This window comes from Aethalodelphis obliquidens, unplaced genomic scaffold (genome assembly GCF_003676395.1).
Source record: "Aethalodelphis obliquidens isolate GAN/ISIS:26980383/991018 unplaced genomic scaffold, ASM367639v1 scaffold4, whole genome shotgun sequence".
Lineage (NCBI taxonomy): Eukaryota > Metazoa > Chordata > Mammalia > Artiodactyla > Delphinidae > Aethalodelphis > Aethalodelphis obliquidens.
In genome coordinates, this window is record NW_020837948.1 from 71,221,610 (window position 1) to 71,249,479 (window position 27,870).

Sequence of the window (27,870 nt, forward strand, 5' to 3'; positions counted from 1 at the left end):
ACTCTGCTGTCCCTATAATTGCTATTGCATACTGCTGAGCATTGTAAATACATTACAAAGAAGTAAAACATATACATATATAATAGTAGTAATCAAAATTAACCCAAGATATTCACCAAATTGAATGAAGCCAAGGAGACTGAACTTCTGAGCTTGTCTTGGAGTTAGCTGGCCTTTACTGCTGCTTGTGTTAGATCTTGAAGGGTGATGGGGGAGAAGGTGAAAGGCCCACAAGGCAGGGGAAATGGCATGGGAAGATTTGGGGCAAGGCGTGTACCATGTGTATGGCTGTCATCATAGGAGAAGGCTGTAATTGATTCGGTAGGGAAGAGGAGGCTATTGAAGGTTTTTAAGCAGGGAATTTAACATTTTAAGTTTTGTCTTTGAAAGATAACCCAAAAACAATATAGAGACTAAACCTTAGATGTGTAAGATGGGAGGCAAGAGAACTATTCACAGTCTATTATGTAAAGGGAGTCGGGGATCAGGGTCAAAACTAAGATGGAAACATAAAACAATGATTTTATCTTTTTTAAAATTTTTTTATTGAAGTATAGTTGATTCACAATGTTTTAGTTTCAGGTGTTCAGCAAAGTGATTCAGTTTTATGTGTGTGTATATATATATTCTTTTCCCTTATAGGTTATTACAAAATATTGAAAAATATTGAGTAGAGTCCCCTGTGCTCTACAGTAGGTCCTTGTTGGGTATCTACTTTATATATAGTATTTGTGTATCCATTAATCCCAAACTGAATTCATCCCTCCACCACCCACCCCTTCCCCTTTGGTAACCATAAGTTTGTTTTCTATGTCTGTGGGTCTATTTCTGTTTTGTAAATAAGTTCATTTGTATCATTTTTTTAGATTCCACATATAGGCGATATCATATGATAAAATGATTTTAAATCAAAGTATTATAATAGTAACATCATACACTTTAAAGTTTTAAGACTGCTCTCCCTCATATTTATTGAATTCTCTTTTAAAACTTATTTTTAAGAGAAGATATCATATATCGAGCCCTCACTATATGCCAAACACTTTTGGCAAGATTTTATGTGTCTCATTTAATCCTCACAAACCCTATTTTATCTCCATTTTATAGCCTAGGAATCAGGCTTAGAGAAGGTTAAGTACCTTGTTCAAGGTCAAACAACTAGTCACTAGTGGTGTTTGGATTTGCACCCAGGCAATCTGACCTCAAAGGCTACTTTTTAACCCTCTTTAATTAACAGACATTGTCTCAAAAAGCAGACTTTTTACATTAAATAGAACTTATTTGTAATTGTGGTCAAGGGGAAATTACTTGAGTTGCCTGGATTATTTTACCATTACTTTTAACATGGGCAAGGAAAAATGTTATCAAACAAATGTAAATTAAATGAGTCCACTGAAACTTTGCTTTCTAGTAAATCAATTTCCTTCATTATCTATTGCATCAGGTGTTAAATTATCATTAAAGGACATTCTATGTGCATTTATTTTTGACACATTTTTTTCCAAATCCTATTTTAATGAAAACCTCCAGTTGTCTCACAATGTTAGAAACAAGGGCTTCAGTTGGCAATGTGATTTTTCCAGTTGTATGATGTCTTTCAAAAAATATTTTAAAAATTATTTTTATTAATTTAATTCAATTTTAGAATATAGCATTGTCCCTTGAGATAGGTAAATAGCATTAGGAACCACTTGATTAAACATAGGGTCTGGTATGAATCTGAAAGCAGAACTAAAGATATAATATGACCTATAATTTGGATACATGCTGATAACATTTATGTGCATTTAAACAAAGTACCAGCTAAAGAGATGATTTAAAGGAAAAACAGACATTGGTCAAGGCAATATTTTTGCTCTTGACTGTGTCTATGTAACAGCAAGTACATTGATTTCGCAAGGTGAGAATCCATGTCTTAAACCTTTTATTTCTTTTTTTTTTTTTTTTTTTGTGGTGTGTGGGCCTCTCACTGTTGTGGCCTCTCCCGTTTCGGAGCACAGGCTCCAGATGCGCAGGCTCAGAGGCCATGGCTCACGGGCCCAGCCGCTCCGCGGCATGTGGGATCTTCCCGGACCGGGGCACGAACCCGTGTCCCCTGCATCGGCAGGCGGACTCTCAATCACTGCGCCACCAGGGAAGCCCTTAAACCTTTTATTTCTAATGCTTTGCTTTGCTCTTTAAGAACAAGACATCTAGAACAAGACTGGCTATCAGTTCCTGAATGTACCATTAAAATTTAATCTTTTTGATTCCACTTACATCAGTACTTAAATTCATGGAGACAGAAAGCAGAATGGTGGTTGTCTGGGTTCAGGAGGAGAGGGGAATGGGTGTTATTGTTTAACGGGTATTACATCGTTACACTTTGAGAAAATGAAAAAGTTCGGAGACGGATGTTGGTGATGGTTGCCCAACAATGTGAATGTACTTAATGCCATTGAGTTGTACACTAAAAAGGGTTAAAGTGGTAAATTTCATGTTATGTCTGTTTTACCACAGAAAAAAAATAAACTTAATCTTGACGTTTGCTTATAGAGGGTCCAAATATAATTAGCCGTTTGATAAAGAGAATAGCTAATTCCTTCATTTTAAAGTAAAATCTATAGATTGCTAGCTTCAAAATGGTGGACAGACGACCTCCCTACCCCACTTTTCTCTAAAAACATCACCCAAATCAATAACATGAGTGAACTCTGAAAATAGGGATCGTACAGAGGTGTGTATAGTGTAGACCCATCCACAAGCCCTCACTCTCAGTATAGTCAGCGTACCCTCCCCTTGGAAGACAGAGATTCTGGAATAACAGGCAGAGAGAGCAGCAGGAATAGCTGTGCAAACAGGAGGATGAAACAGAACTCTGCAAATTGATCAGGAAGACCTCCACTTCCCTTCTGTTGCCCACATCAGAACGCTAGCAGGCAGATTTACACCCGTCCCTAGAAAACGCAAACTACCTCAGAGGAAACAGTCTTACAGTGACATTTAGGGTGGTCACATAAAATACCTGCTGGGCACTGACCACACTATAGCCACCCCTGCAGTGCACAAGCCCTACCCAGGCACCCACAGCCAGCATCATCCTTCTAGGCCTCAGCTTCATCTATGAACCAGAGTCAGGGATCCAGGCAGGAGTTTGAGGATCCTACTCTCACCACTGTCTGATGAGCTATTTGAATGCATCTCTTTAATACCATTTAAATATTTCATTAAAATGAGGTTACATTTACAAAGATACATATAATTTGAGAATTAAGAGGACCATGAAGAGTGAAAAAAGGAGAAGCAGGGGTTAGAATATAAAGGAAATACAATAGCACTTATGAAACTTTAAACAACTTACTTGATCCATGCCATGTGGGTTTTTGGGTTTTTTTGATCCAGTATTTTGAATTAGTGCAAAGTTCTCAAAGCCAATTATAAAGTGCATATCCTGTCCACATTACTGATCCCAGGCAAAAATGTTGATACTAGTTTTAAAAACTAGTTTTCTGCACCTTTTAACTGACAATATAATTTGTTGACAAATGTTGAAATCTATACCTTATCAGAAGTCTCACATATTGTTACCTTTTAAAATGATCATTTGTTAGCCAGTATTACTTAATGAGGCAATCAAAATGCCATGTGTTGTGTAGGTTAACAGCAAACCACCCTTACCCATGCTAGGAGTAAGACTAAAGACCTTATCCCCTTTACAGCTAACAGGCTCGTGATCTTGTCATATATATCCTCATTATGAATCTAAAAATTAGAAAAAGGACAGTGAACTTAGATTGTTTAATCCTGGATATATTGAAAATCTAGAATTTACTGGCTGTTAAATATGTCCATTGTTATGCCAGTAACATGCACACATACACCATTTACAATGGATATTTATTCATTGCTGCTGTCCAGCTGAAGAGAATGGATGTCTTAAAAACAATTCCCCAAAACATAATAGCAACTTTTAATCTCCCTCTCTTCTCCCTCACCAACCCACTCCCCTTTCTCATAAGCAAACACACACACGCGTGTGTGCGCGCGCGCACGCACGCACACACAGCAGATACATCTGGATCCAATTACTTTTTCTACCGCTAGTGATATGACTTTGAACAAATCACTAGCTTGCTTTATTCATAAAATTATCACCCCTAATTTGCAGGGTGGCTGTGATGAATAAATAAGAAAGTATATAATGTACTTATTAGGTAATTAGTAAATAATAGTAATTATTATTTTTTTAATTTATGACAGCTTTATTGTTTTAAATTAATTTTTCAATGCAGAGTCAATCTCTAATCAGTGTAGAATCATTTAGTTTTTCCATTTGTTTTGTCAATTTTGTTGGTTGTGTTTTTCAAGGAATTTTTCCATGCTGCTTAAATTTTCAAATTTATTGGCATAAAGCTGTTCGTAATACATTTTCATTAATTTTTTATGTCTATAGAACTGACACTGATAATTTGTGTTTTCTCAGATCAGTTCTTTATCAGCATTACTAGGTGTTCGTCAATTTATTATTCTTTACAAGGAACCAGCTTTCGGCTTCGATGATTTTCTTTTTTATGTCATTGTTTTATACTCTTATCTTTATTTTTTATTTTATTTTTCTTTTATTCTACTGTTAAAGTATAATTAGCTGTTATCTTTCTAGCTTTTTGATATTATACTTTATAAAATGTTGTCAATCTTTCTTCTTTTCTTTTTACCCCCCAGCTTTATTGAGGTATAATTGGCAAATAAAATTATGTGTATTTAAAGTGTACAACATGATGATTTAATATTTGTATATATTGTGAAATGATTACCACAATCAGGTTAATGAACACTTCTATCACCTTACATAGTTACCATTTTTTATGGTGATAATACTTAAGACCTACTCTCTTAGAAAACTGCAAGTTTACAATACAGTATTAATTATAGTCACTGTGTGGTATGTTAGATTCACTGAACTTATTCTTCTCATAACTGAAGGTTTGTACACTTTGACCAGTATCTCTCCATTCTCCCCTCACCCATATTACCATTCTACACTCTGTTTCTATGATTTTGACTTTTTTTTTTTCTTTTAGATTCCACATATAAGTGAGATCATACAGTATTTGTCTTTCTATGGCTTATTCACTTAGCATAAGGTCCTCTGGGTTCATCCATGTTGTCACAGATGGCAGGATTTCCTTCTTTCCCGTGGCTGATTAATATTGCATTTTACATATCTATAAATATATATACACACACTACATATATATGCTATATATACTATATGATCTATGATATATATATCATATAATCTTTACTCATCCATTGGGGGACACTTAGGTTGCTTCCAAATCTTGGCTGTTGTGAATACTGCTGCAATGAACATGGAAGTGCAGATATCTCCTTGAGAAACTGGTTTCTTTCCTTTGGATAAATACCTAGAAGTGGAATTGCTGGATCACATGGTAGTTCTATTTTTGATTTTTTTTGAGGAACTCCATTCTGTTTTTTATAATGGCTGCACCAATTTACATTCCTACCAAGAGTGTACAAGGGTCCCCTTTTCTTCACATCTTTACTAGCATTTGTTATTGCTTGTCTTTTTGATTAAAAAAGTCTTAATAGGTGTGTGAGGTGCTATGTTATTGTGGTTTTGATTTGCAATTCCCTGATGATTAATTATGTTGAACATCTTTTTATGTACCTATTAGCCATTTGTATGTCTGCTCAGGTCCTTTGCCCATTTATTAATCATATTATTTGGGTTCTTTTGCTATTGAGTTGTATGAGTTTCATATGTATTTAAAATATTAACACTTTATCAGATATGTGGTTTGCAAATATCTTCTCCCATTTCATAGGTTACATTTTCACTTTTGTGATATTGTGATTTATAAGAAATATATATTTGGTCATTCAGCTGACCAAAATCTCTTTCTAATATATATTAGGTCTTTTTCCACTCGTTCCTGGTTCGTACCTCTTAAAACCGCTGGAATTTCCTGTGGTAAGGGCCATAAAGGTGTCTTTTGTTTTGTTAATGAGGTAACTTAAGGAAGAGGACTGGTTGGTAGGGGAACCCACCAATCCTTTAGAGGGTTGGAACTTTCAGTTTCACCCAGACCTCTGGGAAGGAGAGGGGCTAGAGGTTGAATCAATCCTCAAAGGCCAGCGATTTAATTAGTCTTACCTGTAACAAAGAAGCCTCCATAAAAACTGGAAAGAATGGGGTTCAGAGAGCTTCTGGATTGGTGAATATGGGGAGATGAGGGCCAAGTGGTGCTCTAGAAGAAAGAGTGTGGAAGCTTTGTTTCCTGTCCCCGTACCATGTATGCATCTTTTCCATTTGCCTGTTCCTGAGTTATATCCTTTTATAATAAACCAGTAATCTAGTGAGTAAATGAGTTTCCTAAACTCTTGTTAGCAGCTCTAGCAAATTAATCAGATTCAAGGAGGGGGTCATGGGAACCTCTGATTTATAACCAGTTTTTCAGAAGCACAAGTAACAACCTGCGCTTGCAACTGACATCTGTAGAGAGCAGGAGGCTGTCTTGTGGGACTGAGCCCTTAATCTGTGGAATCTGATATTATCTCCAGGTGGATGGTGTCAGTATTGAGTTGAATTCTCAGACACCCTGCTGGTGTCAGAGAATTGCTTGTTGGTATGGGAAAGCCTTCCCCACACTCACACACTTTACAATTGGGTGCAGAACCCAAAAGAATTTCGTTGATGATTTCTTTTGCTGTGCAGAAGCATTTTAGCTTGATGTAAAGATTCAATGCAATACCTATAAAAACTCCAATGGCATTTTTCACATAAATAAAACAGACAATTCTACCATTCACATGGAACTACAAAAGACCATTAATAGCCAAAACAATTTTGAAACAGAAGGACAAAGCTGGAGGCATCACATTTCCTGATTTCAGGCTATACTGCAAAGCTATAGTAATCAAAACAGTATGATACTGACATAAAAACAGACCCACAGATCAATGGAACAGAATAGAGAGCCCAGAAATTTACCCATGCATTTTTGGTCAACTAATTTTTAATAAAGGAGCCAAGGACATACATTGGAAAAAGGATAATCTCTTCAATAAGTGGTGTTGGGAAAACTGGATAACCACATGCAAAAGAATGAAACTGGACCCCTATCTTACACCATTCACAAAACTTTACTTGAAATAGATTAAAGACTTAAATAGAAGACCTGAAACTGTAAAATTCCTAGAAGAAAATAGGGAAAAACTCCTTGACGTTGGTCTTGGCAATGATTTTTTAGATAGGACACCAAAAGCACAGGCAACAAAAGCAAAATAAGACAAGTGGGATTACATCAAATCATGATAATTATTGTTCTAACCTGACATTTTACAAAAGAGGTAGGAAACCTGAAGGTCAGAAGCCTTCAAAATGTAATACTTTGAGCTTTTCCTCGGAGTTAAGGAATTTAGCTCCAAAGACATTTATGCTTATAGAAAAGTCCTTGAATCCAAATGTATACTTAGTGAGTGTAGTAAGATAGTAGAAACAGCTCAAAATCTGCTCCAGATTCCCCTCCAGATAAAGGAAATACCACATTATTCCTCAATAAGGAGGAAGTGGTGCAAGATTTCAAAATGTCTTGTTTTTATAATATTAGAGTACAGTGTAGAATGCCAGGAAACTGTAATCAAAAACAAAAAACAAAACCCTGCAGATCCATGGTCATTTTTTCCTAAAAAGTTAGTTGACATATATACAGTCCTGAATTTAAGCACATTTAACAGGCCTGCATATATTGTTAGATCATAGCATGGTTCTCAAAAATCTGCTCATGACAGATCTGTTGTAATCTGAAAATAAGAGTTTACTCAGAGAAGATTTGAAAGTGGGCAGAGTATTTCAAAGTAATAATATCTGAAAAAACTTGGATTGTATAGTAAAATCATTCCTTAACCGTTCATTCAGTTGGTTTCAGTTACTGTTTTATGTTTAACTCTTGGCTTTTGGTAAACGTCCTTAGTCCCATAAGTCGTGCTCACCATTGAATAAGAGAAGGGGATCATGTTTAGGGTGCACCCAGTCTAGTTGCATGCAACTGGTGCTTTCCACAGGAGTGTTGCCCATATTGCCTTGTGACACCAATTAGTATGAGAGAGATTTTCAGTGATAGTTGGACCTTTTTTTTTCTATTAATACTTATATTGGGGGGAAAATGTAATCAGCATATCAAACCCATTTATCAAATAAAGTTATCATTTAAATTTATGTTAAGTTAAAAAAAGTGAGTCAATGAAGAAAAATATCTAGTGAGTAAAGGTATAGATGGTATAGATGCCAGTATGGCAGAGTTGTAGAGGTTGTGTCCAGATGCCTGAAGTTTAGGAAACATCATACTGCACAGTGGTTTGATTCAACCAAATGTATACGGTTGGATGACCTCAGTGAACATAAACATTTGTAGTACAGTCCTTTGAAATGTTGTGGTGACAATAGTCAAACAGAGGTTTATACAACACTATACAATTTAGTGCATCGGGGAAATGCTAGAAATCATAGCAGCTTCTAGATTAAATGTATGCTCTTCAAAGCCATCCAGACAAGTGCCTCATGGTTCCTGAAGTCCACTCTCCTCAGATTCAGGCATCCACGTTAGCCATCTTATACACTATCATATATTTGTATACTAACAGGAATGTTTGGCATTGGGAGCAGAACTATATCCCTCCATTCTGAGGAGCTTTTCAGAGGAAAATTATGTGATAGTCAACATATAAAACATTATTTAAGAAATTTCCCTGTGACTCCAATAAAGATGTAAAAAAAAAAAAGAAATTTCCCTGTGAAAAAATTGCCTTAGGATGGAGAAAACACTGTAATATTCAGCAAGTATTATTAGGGTTTTTGAAAATTATTATTATTTTGTCACTACCTTGTTTTAGCACTTTTTAAATATTTATTAAATTTAATTAATTAATTTTGGCTGTGTCAGGTCTTAGTTGCCGCATGCAGGATCTTCACTGAGGCATGTGGGCTCTTTTGTTGTGGTACTTGGGTTCTTCGTTGCAGCATACAGGCTTCTCTCTAGTTGTGGCGCCAGAGCGCATGGTTTCTGTAGTTTGTGGCATACGGGCTCTCTAGTTGAGGAGCGCAGGCACAGTAGTTGTGGCACGCGAGCTTAGTTGCCCCTTGGCATGTGGGATCTTAGTTCCCCAACCAGGGATCGAACCCACGTCTCCTGCATTGGAAGGCAGATTCTTTACCACTGGACCACCAGGGAAGTCCCCTGTCACTACCTTAAATGTTAGGGGTAAGAGCAAAAGTAAAAATTTCAATCTCCATGGCCTGGTACTATTGTGTATCTGTCTTTTTCTGTAATGGCAACCTTGAAGTAGGGATCCAGGAAGCTTTGAATCTTCTGGTTAGTCTCATATGTTGTCAGATTCCCTGCTACTTAAACTCAGTTTCTTTGGGCACAGGGATGATATATTAGTCATTAAGGGACTGTTACACAGTGTTTAGGAGATACCCAACAAGTGGGCTAGGATTTTCAGAGATAGATTCTTGGAATACGTGTAACATTGAGCAGCACACAGGACAGCACTAACCTAAAGAGGTTAAAGATGTGTTTGTGACAGGGAAGGGAGTGCCGGTGGGCTAAGTAATCTCACTGGGACAGAGAGCCTTCTGGTGGATGGTGGAGCACAGGACTGACTATTTCAGGAGAGTTTAACACACAACATTCAGACATTACATTTTGTGATCACTGTCATTTTCTTTCTGAAATGACAGTTAGAAGATATTTGCTGGACCTTGCATGATAGAAAACAGTGCTTCAAATAAGTAATAGTAGTTAGTTACTTTTACTCAGTCTGGGTTTTGTTTTTCCCCCACATTAAAATTCCAAGAAAAAAAGATAAACCTCTTTTTGTAAGCCCCCTGAGTAGCTCCCTCAGCTTTCTTTTGAATTTCTGAAAAGATGTGATTGGTTAACCTGCCTTAAAGTGGCAGCAACATGTTAAACACGGAACAGAGCCAAGAATCCATGAAGGCCCCTGAATAGTCATAGGAAAACTGAAAAGCTTAAGGAGATAACTATATGTCAAGCAATTTATTGGTATTTACCTGAAGAGTCCTGAGGGTCACTCAGAAGAGACTAAATAATAAATGCACCTTGAAGTGTGACCAGGGGAGGAGCTGAAGTGTTTGTTGTAATGAGCAGCCAGAGGTCTGGCGGGATGCCTTACTACATTAATTTTCCAAGTCCTTTGGGTGGGTCACAATTGCGCTAAAACATCCTGCCTGCAAATGCTAAATAAATACCAAGTTCACGTCAGACTAGAGAACCAACGTACTAACTAATGTCACTTAAGAAATCAGAATGCTTAAATTATTTTTCATTTGATAGTTCACATCCAAAATAACTGAAGTTGGCACACCCAGAGAAATATATATCCTCGGTGCAGATGTTTAGAGGGATGGGGAGGGAGGTCAAATCCTCTTCTCCTAGAAGCAATTTGAATTGTTTTGTTTGTTTGTTTTTTGTGTGTTTTTAAAATTTTTATTGGAGTATAGCTGATTTGCAATGTCATGCTAGTTTCAGGTGTACAGCAAAGTGATTCAGTTATACATATACATATTTAGTCTTTTTTAGATTCTTATCCCATATAAATTATTACAGAATATTGAGTAGAGTTCCCTGTGCTATACAGTAGGTCCTTGTTGGTTATCTATTTATATACAGTAGTGTGTATATGTTAATCCCAAGCTCCTAATTTATCCCTCTCCCCAACGTTTCCCCCTTGGTAACCAGAAGTTTGTTTTCAAAATGGGTAGGTTTAATTATGTTTACTATAATAGAAAAGTTTTTATTTCAAATGTAGGAGGTGGGGCAGGGATTAGTCTTCACAATAAGAGATGTTGAGGTGATATGATATAAGCTTCATTCCTTACTGAGGACTGTTAGGAATTTGCAAACCCAGAGTCTTGGTATATATAAATCAATGCAATTTGCATATGATTTTCAAAATGAAATAAGGTTTAGAAAACATTGTGCAAGAAAACAGCCTCAGTACATGTAGCCACTTGTCCAGCAGAAATTCATTAGATTTTTCAGTTTAAACATCACAGCATGACCTGATGCAACGTTGCCTGCTACGTTCTGTTGGATTTTTAAGAGGCAGTTTGTGTCTCTACAACCAAACCCAAAGTGTGACATTTCATTAAATGGACTCAAAATGAACAGCTGCTAAGTTCCCCAAGTCCTCTCAACTTTGCTTTTGACTAGAAATTTTAGTTTTCAGTGCCAGACTTTGAGAAAATGATTTTTTTTTTTTTTGAGGGAGGATAAACAAGTCTGTGGAAAAGGGGTGTGTTCCTTATGAAGGTGCTCAGGGAATCTTACCCTGAATAACACAGACACCTCATTGCCCAGATGAGGAAATGGATTTATAAATTTTGTGATGTCTTCTGCCTGCTTGGCTGGTTTACACTCCAGGTCTCTGGTGCTATCTGCGGCGAAGCTTTATAAGTTTCAGCAATTGACGAGGCTGGCTGGGCGCCAGGTCTTTTTTTTCCCCCTCTCACTTCCCTGCGATGTTTTGAACTGCCTTCCTACAGACGTCATACAGCCCTTGAGGAATAGTTTCTGCCTGGTGAGATTGAATGATAGTTCTCATTCACAAAGGCTTGGAGTCAGATTCTAAGCAGGGGACACAACGGAAATTACGTTCACAGGTACAGCAGCGAGCCCAGCTCAAGTGTGGAGAGCTTTGTTCCCTCCATGACTTATTGGCTCCCCCCGGAGAAGAGTGTTTTCCTGTGGTCGCCCTGAAATGGAACTTCACTGACAGCTCTGTGGTGTTACTGTACCTCGCGGTCATTTTCGTTTCCTTTCTCTCTACCTGAGCACTTTTAGAGTGTCAGAAATCTTTAAACCTTTTATTGCGGAATTGTAAAAAGGATGCGATCAAGTGGCTCTTTCACTGTGTTGGTTGCCCTTGTGACCAGATGAAGAATAGATTCAAAATCCAGTTCCTCCCTTGGCAATGCAAAACAGAAAACAAACTGTCACTTAAGAACAGCCCGGTGCTGGTGTAAATTCGGTATGAAAGAGGAAAAAGCTCCTATGTCTTAGAAGCCTCCCTCAGTTCTGGACTGGAGGCAGGAGTTGGACTCCGGGAAATTTGGATTTCTTCAAACAACCTCCTTTGGAAATGGAGTATATTTCAAGCCATCTTTTTCAAAATACAGCTGAAATGTATTAATCAGAATACTTGAAGATTTTTTCTTTTTTTTTTTTCCTCCAAAATGAGCATTATTATGAAGCCAAGATCCCGGTCTACAAGTTCCCTGAGGACTTCGGAGGGAGTGTGGTAACGTGCTTTTCTCTCCTGCTTCTCCCCTTCTTTCCTTTTAAGATTGACGTAATAGTGGAGTATTTAGTAATTGCTGACTCGGAGCTTCAAGAGTTAAGTGTGGTGTTAAGGCTTTGTAAGAAAGAGCACACTGTTGGTGACACTTTCATTCTCTATTTTGTGCCTGATTTTGTCTGTTTTAAAAACAGTGGCGCTCACACTTTTTTTTTTAACTCCACGTGGACCATAGCAATTCATCTGGTGACAATTTTTAGAAGAGGAAGGAAACTCGCAAAAAACGTTGGGAGTTTAGAAAATGAAAACTTGTCGTTTTTCACTGCCTGATCAGGCTGTGTGTTTTCTTATCTTTCTTGCCTGATGCAAGCAGGCTGGTAGTTGACAGTCTTTGTCATGGTCTTTAAAAGTAGTACCTTGGCTTTTAGCACATGTGTGTTAGCGTAATTAATAACGTCATATATTTTAATCATATGAACCAACTTGAATTTAACTATGACTAAATGTATATCAAGTTGCTTATCATTCAGGGATCTGCTACGTTTTATTTTGTTAGTATAGTGTTCCCTGATAATTATGTTTTTTGGTAATTTTAGTGTTTTCATCCTAACAAAAAGTATGTTAATTTCAGTTTATTGCAATATTTAATTCTACTGTTTCCTCAATATTGTTTGATGTGGTCATACACACATGGTCCTTAAGGAATAGTTTCTCAATAAAGTAATTTTTGTGTCTAAAATAGTTATTTACAAAAATGTTTTTATGGCTGTTTCAGAGGTTAATTTTACTTTGTTTATCTTAGTGATTGATTGTAAATAAATAAATAAACTCACTTTTTGAAATGGAAATAATCCTTCAGACAGGAGAATTAAAAGCAATGATTGAAGGCAGGTGTTGGGGATAGAATGGAAGCAGGCAGGTAAAATGTATTACATATAATTATGTGAGCAGGCAAATACACAAATAAATACTTACGTTATTTGCATAAGGAATTCAGTCCACATTTATGTGATTGGGTTATCATTTGCTGTTATTGTACTAGTGTTTTCTAGGGGACTAGAATCAAGAGTTGTCCCTTCAGTGGTATTTCTGTGAGTTTTAATAAACTATAGATGCAGATTTCATCTCATATCACTTGTGATCTTTTAAATAAATATGTGCAATAAATTCCTCCTTGAGTTTATTTAAAGAAAAGGTTGCATCTGCAAACAAATTCGTATGGCTCTTTTACACCAAGTAATAAATACTGGGAAATACTTAGAAACCTTCTATTAGTTACCATAGCTAATGTAAATCTCTAATATAAATGGGTGATCAGAATTTATAAAATTCACCTGTGATTTCTATCCTCTTATATGTGAATAAATAGTATTTAACCAACCTATTTCTTATTTTTGCCTAAAATGCTGGGAGACATTTCCAGATTCAGGGTTCAATCAATCAGTAACAGTTAGTTCATTTCAGGAGTCTAGTAACATTGACATCCTTTACTCCTCCGAGAGTGTCATGGTCTGTTTTAATCCACAACTGTTCTATTTTATTATTCTAAATTATAAATGGTATCATCATAGATAAATAGGGCCACAATTCAAAGTATATTTTTAAAAATATTGATTTATGAATGTGTATATTGTTCCATTTAATTTTAAATAGTTTGCATAGTGTTTGGGTCAGAATGGTGTTTATGTAAGAAATAAATGTCTCTCTTTATGCTGATGATTCCTAGTGGCACACTACGGAAACTCCCAGTTATTAATCTTACATCTGTCTTATTAATAATATGACTGTTTAGGTATATCACTGCTACCTCTAAATCATTTGACCTGAGATTGTAATTGCTGTAATTAGTTTAACTGTTTTATTATCCCTTTTATCACTCAAATTCTATGCACACATTTATTTATTTATATTTATATTTTTAAATAGTAGAATCTACATAGATTATACATCAGGTGTATAGAGGAAATATACATGTGTATGTGTATACGTATACATCTGATTAGGAGATTACATGGCAAACTCCTAATGATATTATATACCCTTCCTCTTAATTCATCTACTTAAAAAACACACCTTACTTATAGTTAAAATTCTATTAATTTCCAAAAATAAGATTAAAATAATCCTGAAATTAATCTGTTTCCTGATTATATAATATTGTAAATATATATAAATTTAAAGTATTGTATAACAAGAATATATACTAGGTAGCTTTTAGCACATCTTTTTTTTTAACACCTTTATTGGAGTATAATTGCTTTACAATGGTGTGTTAGTTTCTGCTTTATAACAAAGTGAATCAGCTATACATATACATATATCCCCATATCTCCTCCCTCTTGTGTCTCCTTCCCACCCTCCCTACCCCACTCCTCTAGGTGGTCACAAAGCACCGAGCTGATCTCCCTGTAGCACATCTTTATATGTGTAGATGTCTGTATATCTGGTAAACAACAATTTGCTCAGTGTCTAAGGTATGGCAGATAAGCATTCCAATACTGTACAGATGTGATTTTCTGAATAACATTGCTTCTCAGATCAATAAATGATTTCTCTTTTCTATTAACTCTCTCCTCCTAAGGTTATAAAAGTTCGGGCTGGCTGAGAATTCTTATTTTGGCCTCATGATCATAGTAAGAGTACTTGAGTAGACTAAAACTACTAGTTTTCTAATTGAGAATAAAAAGATGTAACAACAATAATATTTTGGAGGGAAAATTACTTATAACCCCCACTATCCCATCCTCAACTATTCTCATTTTTCACTTAACTTACATATCTTGAACAGTTGTAAATTCTGTGCTCTGCTTCTTCATTTACATGGCAGCGTGTACTTTTGTAATAATAATACTTCTAGCTTTCATTTTATTGAGTATCCCTTGTGAATGTGGACTCTGTAGAGAATTTTACATACAGTATCTTATTTAGTCCGTATAACAAAATTGAAGGGAAGGAGTTGTTAACCCATATTTTACAGATGAAGAAATGAACCTAAGTGCTAAAATAACTTGAACAGGGCCCTTTAACTGCCAGGGAGGGCTGGGATTGAACCCAAGTCAGTCTACTTCAGAAGCAGTGCTCTTTTTTTTTTTTTTTTTTTAACATCTTTATTGGGGTATAATTGCTTTACAACGGTGTGTTAGTTTCTGCTTTATAACAAAGTGAATCAGTCATACATAAACATATGTTCCCATATGTCTTCCCTCTTGTGTCTCCCTCCCTCCCACCCTCCCTATCCCACCCCTCCAGGCTGTCACAAAGCACCGAGCCAATATCCCTGTGCCATACGGCTGCTTCCCACTAGCTATCTACCTTACTACGTTTGTTAGTGTGTATATGCCCATGACTCTCTCTCGCCCTGTCACAGCTCACCCTTCCCCCTCCCCATAACCTCAAGTCCGTTCTCTAGGAGGTCTGCGTCTTTATTCCTGCCTTACCCCTAGGTTCTTCATGACATTTTTTTTTCTTAAATTCCATATATATGTGTTAGCATACGGTATTTGTCTTTCTCTTTCTCACTTACTTCACTCTGTATGACAGACTCTAGGTCTATCCACCTCATTACAAATAGCTCAATTTCGTTTCTTTTATGGCTGAGTAATATTCCATTGTATATATGTGCCACATCTTCTTTATCCATTCATCCAATGATGGGCACTTAGGTTGTTTCCATCTCCGGGCTATTGTAAATAGAGCTGCAATGAACATTTTGGTACATGACTCTTTTTGAATTTTGGTTTTCTCAGGGTATATGCCCAGTAGTGGGATTGCTGGGTCATATGGTAGTTCTATTTGTAGTTTTTTAAGGAACCTCCATACTGTTCTCCATAGTGGCTGAACCAATTCACATTCCCACCAGCAGTGCAAGAGTGTTCCCTTTTCTCCACACCCTCTCCAGCATTTATTGTTTCTAGATTGTTTGATGATGGCCATTCTGACTGGTGTGAGATGATATCTCATGGTAGTTTTGATTTGCATTTCTCTAATGATGAATGATGTTGAGCATTCTTTCATGTGTTTGTTGGCAGTCTGTATATCTTCTTTGGAGAAATGTCTATTTAGGTCTTCTGCCCATTTTTGGATTGGGTTGTTTGTTTTTTTGTTATTGAGCTGCATGAGTTGCTTGTAAATTTTGGAGATTAATCCTTTGTCGGTTGCTTCATTTGCAAATATTTTCTCCCATTCTGAGGGTTGTCTTTTGGTCTTGTTTATGGTTTCCTTTGCTGTGCAAAAGCTTTGAAGTTTCATTAGGTCCCATTTGTTTATTTTTGTTTTTATTTCCATTACTCTAGGAGGTGGGTCAGAAAGGATCTTGCTGTGATTTATGTCATAGAGTGTTCTGCCTATGTTTTCCTCTAAGAGTTTGATAGTTTCTGGCCTTACATTTAGGTCTTTAATCCATTTTGAGCTTATTTTTGTGTATGGTGTTAGGGAGTGATCTAATCTCATACTTTTACATGTACCTGTCCAGTTTTCCCAGCACCACTTATTGAAGAGGCTGTCCTTTCTCCACTGTACATTCCTGCCTCCTTTATCAAAGATAAGGTGTCCATATGTGCATGGGTTTATCTCTGGGCTTTCTATCCTGTTCCATTGATCTATCTTTCTGTTTTTGTGCCAGTACCATACCGTCTTGATAACTGTAGCTTTGTAGTATAGTCTGAAGTCAGGGAGCCTGATTCCTCCAGTTCCTTCTTTCGTTCTCAAGATTAGCAGTGCTCCTTTTATTTCAGCATGTTGCCTCCCTCTGCTGTCTATCTAACTATCATTTTTAATGACTGTAAAATTATTCATCTTGTGACTATATCTAAATGCACTAAAATATTTGGTTAGATGTTGGGCTATTAAAGAAGTAAATTGGAAGTTGTCTTTTGATAGGTATGATAGCCTACAAAGTTTAAGGCTGATGTTGGGCATTGAAAAATGACTATTTGAAAAGCTTTTGTAATTATTTTCTACTGGTAGAAAAGAAGGTTCTCTCTTCCCTATTAAAGAGAAATAAGAAGCAAAAGTCAGTGCTTCTCAGTTCTGAATAGATAGATCATCTTTCCAATGACATTAGCAAGTTTTACTTTGTTCTCTCCAAGCTCTGTAAGGCTTCAGGTAAGAAACAAGTACTATGTCTCAGGCTTCGTATGAAGTTTCATACTGTTTTAAGTCAGCTTTGAAAAAGGTACAAAATCTTCCTTTTTACATCTTTTATCTTACAGGCTTTTGTAAATGGGAAGACAAATGGAATTTGCATACTTTCTGCCTGTTCAGTATGCACTGACTTGGCTTAGGGAAGTGACTATTTTCAAGATTGGTTCAGAGTTTTGAACCTGCAATAAACTTTTTTGATCCTATTACCTAAGTTTGTATCATATCTGGTATATAATACACCTAGAGATAAACAGCTTTGAAGAGAAGTGGTTAAGATACCTTGAATATAATTTAAGACATAAAAAATGTTTTAATGCCAGGGAAGCACAGAGTGGATCACAGATAGGTTTACTCTTTAAAGTCTCTGAGAAAGCCGTTTGTCCACTCTACGTCTAACTTGCTTTGTGTCCCTGGAGAAGCCACCTAGTCCCTCTATAGCCAGGTTTACTCACCTGTCAAATAAAGGGAATGAGCTAGATCAGTGAATTTCAAACATATATTTTCAATGAACACTTTTTACAAATGATATGCTAATATAAATAAGGAAATGTGTACAAAACATTTAAAATTGTATGTTTATATTTGGTATATAGAGATAAATTTTTTAAAGTATATATGTATGGTATATATAAGTAAAAATCTGTAAACATACATATAACAATAAAACAACCACTGAGCTAGCACCTTTACTCCCCACCCTTGCAGTACCTTTAAAGAGCTTTTTTGAAAACCACTTTGCTAATAAACTACTGTGATCCTTTATAGTTCTACTTTCTGTAGTGCTACACTGCCGCTGGAGAGTCATTTGTGTTTTCCGTATCCCTTTGTGGACTGGGATAAACTTGCTGGTAATTAAACTTCCTGGGAAATTCAAATAACGACAGTTCAAAGACTTGAAAGACTTTAACATTAGGGGAAAATTCTCATTTCTGGGAAATCACAGAAGAGTTATAGTTAAGATCCACTCATTTTATTTAGCATCTTATTTTTTACAAATCTATTTTAAACTTGTTTTGGGTGGGAAAATATTTGTTTATTACATATACAGATAGTGGACGTCAGGAATACAGCATGGCAGTTGATAAAGAAATGCTGAATTGGTATTGAATTGTTTAGAAGAAAGGTGTTTCTTTAGTTTGGGTATTGACAAAATGGGGTTTTCGACCACATTTTCTATCATGTCACTGGTGACTAAAGGTCATAGGTTAAATTGCCCTGTGCAGCACTCTCCTTAGCTACACTGCAATCTATAGACTCCACATGAATAGAACTGGCTGTGGTTACGTGTGCAGCAACACTTACTCCGACCTGTAACTCTACTCTTTTCTTCCCCAACACCATGGTGTTTGCCCCATCACTAAAACCTGCCTTTCAGCATAGGTTTTTACCTAATAAGGTCTTATTAGTCCCTCTGTCAGTCATTCCAATCATGTAGTGAACTTTATCAGAAGGAGTGAAGATATGAACGCAATCATGGGTATAGGAGTAGTTAGTCATGGATCCATCCAACTGTTACTAGCAAGATTGAGTAAAGTAGATTCTAATATGAAGCTGAAGAGGTTCAAGGAGATTTTCCTTAGGGAAAGATGCCTGAGAGATATGTATAAATATTCTGAATAATAGAAATACTAAACATATAGAATTGCAAAAGCCTGGATAAAGGTAACAAGAATGGGACCTGGTTGCTATTAACTAGGTTGGTGAAGAATATAGTCAGAAAGAAAGCACAGTCTTAATGAAAAGCCAACGTAGGTTTTTAACGGAACTCCTCCAGAGATTATCCAACTTCTCAAGAGATAAAACAGAGGTGTTTTATCTCTTGAGAAGATATATTAGAAAATGGATAGTAGAAGTAAAGGATGCTCTAGCCAAAAGCACCAAGTCTCTCCAGGGATCCGAGCCTACAGGAAGCCTGGCGTATCACAGAGGCACAAAGACCAAAGACAGTGAGCCTGGATAAGGTACTATTAAGTGTAACCACATAAACGTAACTAATGGGAGGCCATGCCTGTGATGTGTCTCAGCTCTCTAAATGCCTTGCTCTGTGGTCAAGTTTGGCCTAAACTCAGAAGTCCTTCAGAAGGATGGAGAATAGGTAGAAGTCCAGAACCTATGGATGCAGCTCTTAGCATAACAGGGGAGGTATGAATGATATATGTTTATTATCTACCTTCAGCCTTCCGTGGGGGTTGGCTCTCCTAGGAGCATCCTGGGTGATGCGTGAGGGTTGAAATGGGGAAGCTAAGCTAAGTTGCTCTTCAGAGAAAAGTGAGAAACAATAAGGGAAAGATTGTGGGAAAGAGCTGAAGAAATGGTTAGAGAAGTAAGAGGGATGGTCAGAGGGGAGGCCGGAAGAACTCCATCCCATTTTGAACCAGACATCCACCATCTGGCACCCTGCCCTGTTTAATTACACTGCCACCTTCTGGCAAAAGCTCCAATAATGAACTCGAATGTGGTAGTGGGGTTTTCTTGTTTGTTTTTTTTGTGGGGGGGGTTTCTCCCCCTCATCTCAGCACTAAGAACTTCTGCCAAAGGATACAGAAAGTCAACTTCAAGTCTTTCCATTTCTCTGTTAGGTGAGGGAACACAAGAAATTAAAAAACTAGAAACTAGGTGTAGAATATATGCACACCAGGATTACAGCTTCCAAAGCTTCCCTACTGGAAAAGTGCTGATGTTTTAAAACCTGCACAGTTCTGACGTTTTGTTTACATCTAATACTAGTCTCCCTTGCTTAAATTTTAACCTATTTCTTCCTAGTTATCAGGGGTAGTGAATCAGTAGATAAGTAGATTCTCCTTTATGATATTTGAAAACTGCTAGTAAGTGACTTCATGGTCTTTTTTCATTTTATATTGCAAAATATTCATTCTGAATTGTAGAGATGGCACCAGTGTGACCTGTTAAAAGAAAGGTTTCATAAAACATAGTTTCAATATGTAATTGTTTTCAAGCTTCACATAGAAGAGTGTTCCCATTGTGCCTAATTCTCTGTCCTGTTTAAAATACATTCAAGTTAAGAAATTCAACTTTCTAAAATGAATATGTATGAAATATTCATGTATATATGCAATACAGAAAATAATAATTCCTAACATCCATGATTTCATTCCACTGCAGTGTGGTACAGAATTTCTTCTTTGTGTGAAGGGATTTATATGACCGATGCTATTTTAGTTAGGATAAATTCCTGCAGAATGTGTCAACTTTTAACCAATGGCATTCTGGCATACAGACAGCCACTGCTGTAATATTTCATCTGATACCGCTTTGTGGTGGAACAGCAGGTAACTGATTGGCAGCTAGATCACCAGCTAGCTAGGACAGCAGCTCCAAAGTCTATAGTGGTAATTGGAGTGGTGACCATTGTAATGAGGACAGCTGTACAATATTGAGCACCTACTGTTTGTCAGACACTGGACTTGGTGCTGTACATGAGGTAGCTCATTATGTCTTCATAACAACTATATGAGACAAAACTTGTATTTAAATAGCAGTGCTGAAGGAGACATGGTCTAATTCTAAATCCCACATTTGCTGTTGTTGTTGTTCTTGTTTTATTTGCTTTTCCCCACTATCTCCACTGCTTTGGCCGCCCATGGTTCTGCCTCCTGGCATTCCAAAAGTGGTCAGTAGGCTGCTGCTTTATACCTTTCCTTCCTGTCCTAGATTGTTCAAGTTTCTCCTTTTAACCATGTGCAACTCAAGAACAAATATCTTTGTATTTTTCTGCCTTCTTTCTCAAGATTTGCACACAAGCCTTCCACCGCGGACCATAGAGATGGATGGAGAAGTAGAAAGTGGACTTTGACCCAGATTTGTTCTCTAGAGATCTCGCTAGTTCCTGATGCGTTCAATTTATTGACCCTCTCCCCCTGGTCAGACTATAAATTGCACTGTCTTCCTCTCTGGCACTGGACCAATGATTAGAACCATAAAATCTTGGAAATGAATGGGACTACAGAGAATAACCTATAATCTAATTCTCCCCACCCCTGACCATATTTCGGAAGTGGACAAGTTTTGCTTAACATTTCTAGTCAAGTAGGGTCAAGAAAAATGGTTAGAAACAATGTCAATGATTTTGTGGCAACAGATTTTGTTGGAGAAATATTTTCTAAAAACAAACGTGAAGTTTGAGGTGAAATAGAGAGCTAAAACTTTGTCAGCCAAATGTGTGAAAGCATTTCTATTTATAATTTGTTTGGGATTTTAATGTAATTCTTAAACTTATATTTGTAAAGTTAGCTAACACCATGATAATTCTGTCATAACTTCTCAAAAAATTGGATTGGAGGAATATGTACGGAGAGGTGTGGCAGATGAGACCTCAGCGATCTCCTGAAGGAAATTTAAGACAGTGCTTTGACCAAAGTCCTGCCCAGATAACTGAACTCTGATCACTACATTTTTTGGAAGCCACATAGCTAATTAAGTTGCTAAAATCCATGTCTTGAAATTGTAACTTCACTCCTCTCTGTTCTCCTAATATAGTCTTCACAGAAATAAAAATCGTGGTAATTGTTATTTACTAAGTGCTTCTGTGTGGCAGGTACCAGGCTGTGCATTTGACAAGAATTATCCCATGAAGTCCCCATCATAAATCCTGTGAGGCACCCATTCTTATCATTCCTCATTTTATAGGTTAGTGAGGCAGACTTGCTTGCCCAATGTTGCGTGGTAAATAAGAGAATTTCATGGATTCACATGCTTTTTAAAATTATTAAATGTTACCTTTAGTAATGATATATATGTTAATATGTCAAATAAGTTAACTCAATTAAAATTAATTAAAGTCCTTAGCACAGTAGCTGATTCCTCGTGAGTACCAGGAAATGTTAGCTTGTATTACGCATTTTTCAAGTTTGTATATTAGTGGTACTTTCTGAATAGTCAAGAACTCTAAGTGTGAAACTGATTCAGTCTATAAGAGCTTCTTTTCCATAAGGCAGTCTTCTTGGGCACACCTCAAACGGAGCACTTATTCAGAAGCTAGGTATTCTGGATAAATCCCATTCACGCTGTGATTCAAAGAAGATTTACTTCTATTCAGGTGGGTGGATCAAAGAAGTAAACTACATAGAGAAGGTGGCAGAATAAGAAGTAATCAGTTGAAAGCTAAAATGCCTCTGATCTAGTTATTTAAAAATTGGTCAGAATCCTCTAGGGCAGCAGTCCAGGCAGGGGGTTAATCTCACAGGAATGGCTGGGAGCCTGGACTTCATCCGTAGATGCATCTGTGTAAAGACTTTCTCCATGTAACCTTCCTACTTGGGGCCTCCTGGTGGTTCTGTGTTACTCTATCTCACTGCCAGGCCTTCCCTACCTCTCTAGATCCCTTGCTCCTCTTGTCCTGACATGCATTCTGGGTTGTGTAATTCATAGATTGTTATCTCCTAATTCACAGATTGTTAACCTCTGTAGCCTGCTTCTACTCCTCCTGAAGCAGATCCCAGACTGGGTAGGACTCCTATTTAGTTTATCCTGCCATCCTGGCATAGCAGAAAAGGTCTTAAGCCTCTTTCTCCATCTGTTTCTAGAAAGACAACAGGCACAAAAGGGATCTGGTTAGAAGATCTGTTTCTATGGCCCAGAGTATGATTGCTTCAGGATGAGCTGAAGAGCATAGAGGCTAGAAATGTAGTGAGTCCAGTGGTTTCGTGAGAGCAGTTAATTAGTATTCCATTGTCTCTGGTATCTACTTATTTTATTATGAGTAGTTACCAATAAAAATGTGTAAAAGTATTACTTGGTTATAATTAACAACTGTACATTGGGTTAAAAAGTGTGATTGAGGGTGCAGTTAACCACCTTGAGGGAAAAACCTGGGTCACTAAAGATTCCCTGAATCTCTGCTTGGAAAAAATATTCCTAATTATTTATCTGAGTCCTTTTGTTAGAATTGCATCTAATTGTATATGAATCAGTGTTTCCATGGTAATGTAAAAGACGGAAAGCAGCAAACTTGCTGTTAGCAAACATGCCTTTATAAAGGTGTGATTATAATTGGGAAAATCATTTTACATACATAGGGGTGAAATTTTACCCTGACCTAGAAATACATTGAAATTTGTCCTTAACTGTAAGGTCTTTCTCATGTAAATAACAAAAGAATTAGCCAGTCCTCATTGTTTAAAAGCAAGGTGGCTTATCGTTTTCATCTGTGGTCAGTTAGTAGTAGCCACATGGAATGAAGTACTGGGAGCTGCACTAGGACTCAGAAGAGGTGCTGCCATCAATTGGTGATGCCACCGGAGAGACGAGGAGCATCGTGTGGCTGTTTGCCATTTAAGTGGCCCTGGTGATCTCATAATTCTTTTCTTTTTCCCGGTACGTGGGCCTCTCACTGTTGTGGCCTCTCCGGTTGCGGAGCGCAGGCTCCGGACGCGCAGGCTCAGCGGCCATGGCTCACGGGCCTAGCTGCTCCGCGGCATGTGGGATCTTCCCAGACCGGGGCACGAACCCGTGTCCCCTGCATTGGCAGGCGGACTCTCAACCACTGCGCCACCAGGGAAGCCCTGATCTCATAGTTCTTTATATCTAAACTCTGCCATTAAATTTGTATGCAAATGAAGTTGTATCAAAAGCAGGATTTGTACATCCATACAAATGTGCGTGTATACTTTTTAGAAATTTTTGACATGTTTTTGGTCATTTGTCACCTATGAAAAACATGTGTGCGTATCATAAACCATAACAACTCTTTTTGGATGTTGCAAACCAGAAAAAGAAAGAAAGACAAATTAGTAATTCTGATTATCAGTGGCTACCCTTATAATCACCATCCAGATTAAAAATAATGCTACCAGTAACCCTACAGCCACCTCTGTGCCCCTTTCAGCCACTGCCCATCAGCACCAGGTATAACAACTATCCTGATATCAAAAAGCACAGAATACTATTTTCTACTTTTCAATGTTATGTAAAAGGAGTAATGCAGTTTGTAATACTATTTTTGTGGCTGGTTGGATTTTTTTCCCCTGCAAATAGATGTTTGAGAGTTTATCCCGCGTCGATGTAGTTGTATGTAGTTCATTCATTCTCACTAATGTATAGCTAATTAAGCAAACTTTTGTTTGAAATATAAATTCAGGGCAAAAATTATTTATGCTAATTGCTTAGATCACAGTTTGGTATATAGGACTATATGCGCATTTAAAACTGTTTGCAATTTACCGTAATCATTTGAATAAAATTTCATGTGCAAACTCTGTTGCTTAGATTCACCCTCAATGGACGTTTCTTCTGGGAAGCCTTCCTAGCCTCCCCATTCAGAATGAAAATGCCCTTTTATGTGTTCTCAGGAGACTGGGTCCATTTCTCTAGCACAGCTCTTGAAGCATTGCAACAATGGTCAGCTTTCTTGCCTGCCTGTCCTCTGGGACTGTGAGTGGGTTTTAGGGTAGACTGGGTTTATTCATCTTTGTACCTGTGCACCCAGCACAGTGCTCGTCCCATCAGCAGCATTCCACATCTGTCTGGTGCATGCAGAGAGAACGGAGAGTGGTTTTACATCACCAAGAAAACGTTCCAATCTGTTTTTATGTTTAATTTTCTTTTAATAGATGGCACTCTGCTAAGGATTGTACTGAGTGAGTTGTGGAGACAGAATTTACTCTCTGGGGCAAGGAATTGTAAAGTATTAGATTGGGGAGGACGTTTGCCTGTTTCCTGTGGGCTTCACCCTTAGTTTCCCACTTTCACTAGTAATTTCAGCCTCAACACTTTTCCTCATTCCCTCATGAGTCTCCTGTTCTAGAATCTACACTTCCCAGTTTTCCTCAACATCTTCTCCTTGCCTGAGTGACTCATCTCAGTACCATCAACTAGTCGTGAATGGCTCGTACAGATGCTGATGTGTGTTGCACACGTTAATCAGCCAGTTGACGTGGCTGACCTTCTCTAACTCTATCAATGCAGTGGTCTCTCCATCTGAGACACCTGCTGGGAGTGAGGACCACGACCACCACTTCAGGCTCACCCCAGCTTCATTGTCAGCCTTTTGAAACCAAACACAGCTGTCCCATCAGACAGACTCCGTAGCTGGGATGCTGAGTCAGAGACCCAAGTGTGGCCTAGAGCCCTAACAAATGGAGTTGAACTCTGACCTCCAAAGTCAGGGTTAGCGTTCCTGCCTGGATTATGCACTTTCCCCACTATTAAGTTGCTGTTAGCTTTACCACCTAGATTTAAATTTTTTGGAATGCTAAGAAATTAAGGCCTAATCCTTAGTAATTGAGAAAGTGATTTGTTTTTAGTGTCAGACAAGATCATTTTCTAGACACTCGACCATGTAATCTGATTCTATAGCTTAAAATGTATAGTCCTTAAAGAAGAGTTTTCTTTCTGTAGCTTTTATTAGTTGCAAAAGTAAACATGCATTTTTTTTAATACTTTATTTTTTTAATTAATTAATTTTATTTTTTTGGGCTGCGTTGGGTCTTCGTTGCTGCATGCGGGCTTTCTCTAGTTGCAGCGAGCAGGGGCTACTCTTCATTGTGGTGCATGGGCTTCTCACTGCAATGGCCTCTCTTGTTGCGGAGCACGGGCTCTAGGCGCACGGGCTTCAGTAGTTGTGCCTTGCGGGCTCTAGAGCTCAGGCTCAGTATTTGTGGTGCACGGGCTTAGTTGCTCCGCAGCATGTGAGGTCTTCCCGGACCAGGGCTCAAACCCATGTCCCCTGCATTGGGAGGCGGATTCTTAACCACTGCGCACCAAGGAAGTCCATCGTGCATTTTTCATTGCTTCACTTAACGATGTTTATTAACTCAGTTCTACCCCAGGCACCCTGATGGCTCTTAGAAAGACACTGATGAAGTATTAGCCCTCACTTTCATAAAATTTCCAATCCAGTGACTTTCTAAACTATTCCTGTGGGGCAGAGGATTTCTACTTTAACATTTTTCTATATCCCTGGTATATTTTTTACTTTCATGATAAAAGTACATTTATAGTTTAAAAGTGGCTCAGTTGCTGTCAAAAATCCCGTGGTGAGCAGAATAATTTAAAAACCTCACTGCTTAAATTTGGGGTGGGGTTATATGAAATAAATCTGGAATATTTGATTTTTTTTAAACCAAATATTTTCCCTGAGCTAGAGGGATATTTTCATTCTAAGTAAATTGTTTATTCACTCACCTCCTAACAAGGCCATGTCAGCCAAGTTAAATATTTAAGTTCATTTTATTTAAATAAGTTTTAAAACCAACAGATTTCTTTCATATTTAGATGAATTTAGCTTTTAATTTTGCAAACAGAAAATATATAAACTAGGGAATTTTAATGTATAGAGGAAGAGAACATGAGAAGGGAGCATCAGAAAAATAGGAAGAAATGAAGTTTAAACAAAAATAACTCAGGTTGACATTTGACGTAGTTTAATTTATTGCCAAAATGTGTGTCTTCACAGATAATCTCCAGGAGACTTTAGTGTTTATAGGTCCTAGTTAAGTTTTGAAAAATGTTTGAGGGCTCTATTTCACTAATAAGGGAAATAAACTTATCCTTTCCACAAATGACTGCTACTAGCTTCTTTGCCAGCTCTGTAAATAAACTCATTTTACTGTTACCATGGTTGAGTGCAGTTATATTCCTTTAAACATCTTGCATAATCCGTGGCTTCAACTGCATTAATCTAACTAAGGTCATGTCATCAAATAGGGATCTAACAGGAGCTTTGGAAAGAACTGTCAAAGACCAGATTCCATATTGAAATCAGAAGAAAATGCCATTCATGTCTCACTGTAGTTCAGTGTAAAGGATTTGCCCCTAGTGATTACAGCTGCCATACAAGGGGACCACACAACAATGGAAAACCTGTTTGCCAACAAAATATCAAATTATTATCAGACTTTCACAGTGAACCATATTATTACATTATTTCCATCAAAAATCTGGACTACTGGTATTTTTGTGCAATTATAACAGCTCTGGCTATATATTAACTAGTTTTGAACTCAGTCTGACATTAGAACTTACCCCATTTAGTATACTGTAACTTTTCAGTACATATTGTGGGCAATTCCATAAATAACTTTTATAAACTTTAGCCAGTAGTCAGAAAAACTATAAGATTTTGTTTATAAACTTTATAAAGTTTATTTATAAGATTTTAATTAAATTACAAATTAATTTCTCACTTGAATCTCCTGCTTCTCCCAGCATTATACCTTTGGTCACCCCTTCTTAAATGACTAGTTTTGAAATTGGTTTTTCTTTTCTACTTCTAGTTTTGTTCTGTTGGTGATTTGACTTCCTTTGTAAACTGTTGGTAATTTCATGTATAAAGCACAGATGTTCATTCTTTTAAATTTCACCCTTGTGTCGTACCCTAATAGTCATAAATTTCCAATACACAGAGCAACATTTTAGATAATTTACTTCAATAAACTAGATAATTTA

At 37.3% G+C, this 27,870-nt stretch overlaps 1 protein-coding gene across 5 annotated transcripts in view; it reads left to right on the forward strand.

The window, feature by feature from the left end:
- PDE4D (phosphodiesterase 4D) overlaps positions 1 to 27,870 on the forward strand; it is a 1,268,462-nt gene that overhangs the window by 973,171 nt on the left and 267,421 nt on the right. The window contains exon 1 of one of the 5 annotated variants that reach the window (XM_027101066.1): positions 11,150 to 12,327. The exons of the other annotated variants lie outside the window; for them this stretch is intronic. Within the exon in view, the coding sequence (XP_026956867.1) occupies positions 12,263 to 12,327 (65 nt within the window). The 5' untranslated portion in view covers positions 11,150 to 12,262. Of the gene's footprint in view, positions 1 to 11,149; positions 12,328 to 27,870 lie in introns of those variants that run through there. 5 annotated transcript variants of the gene reach the window in all.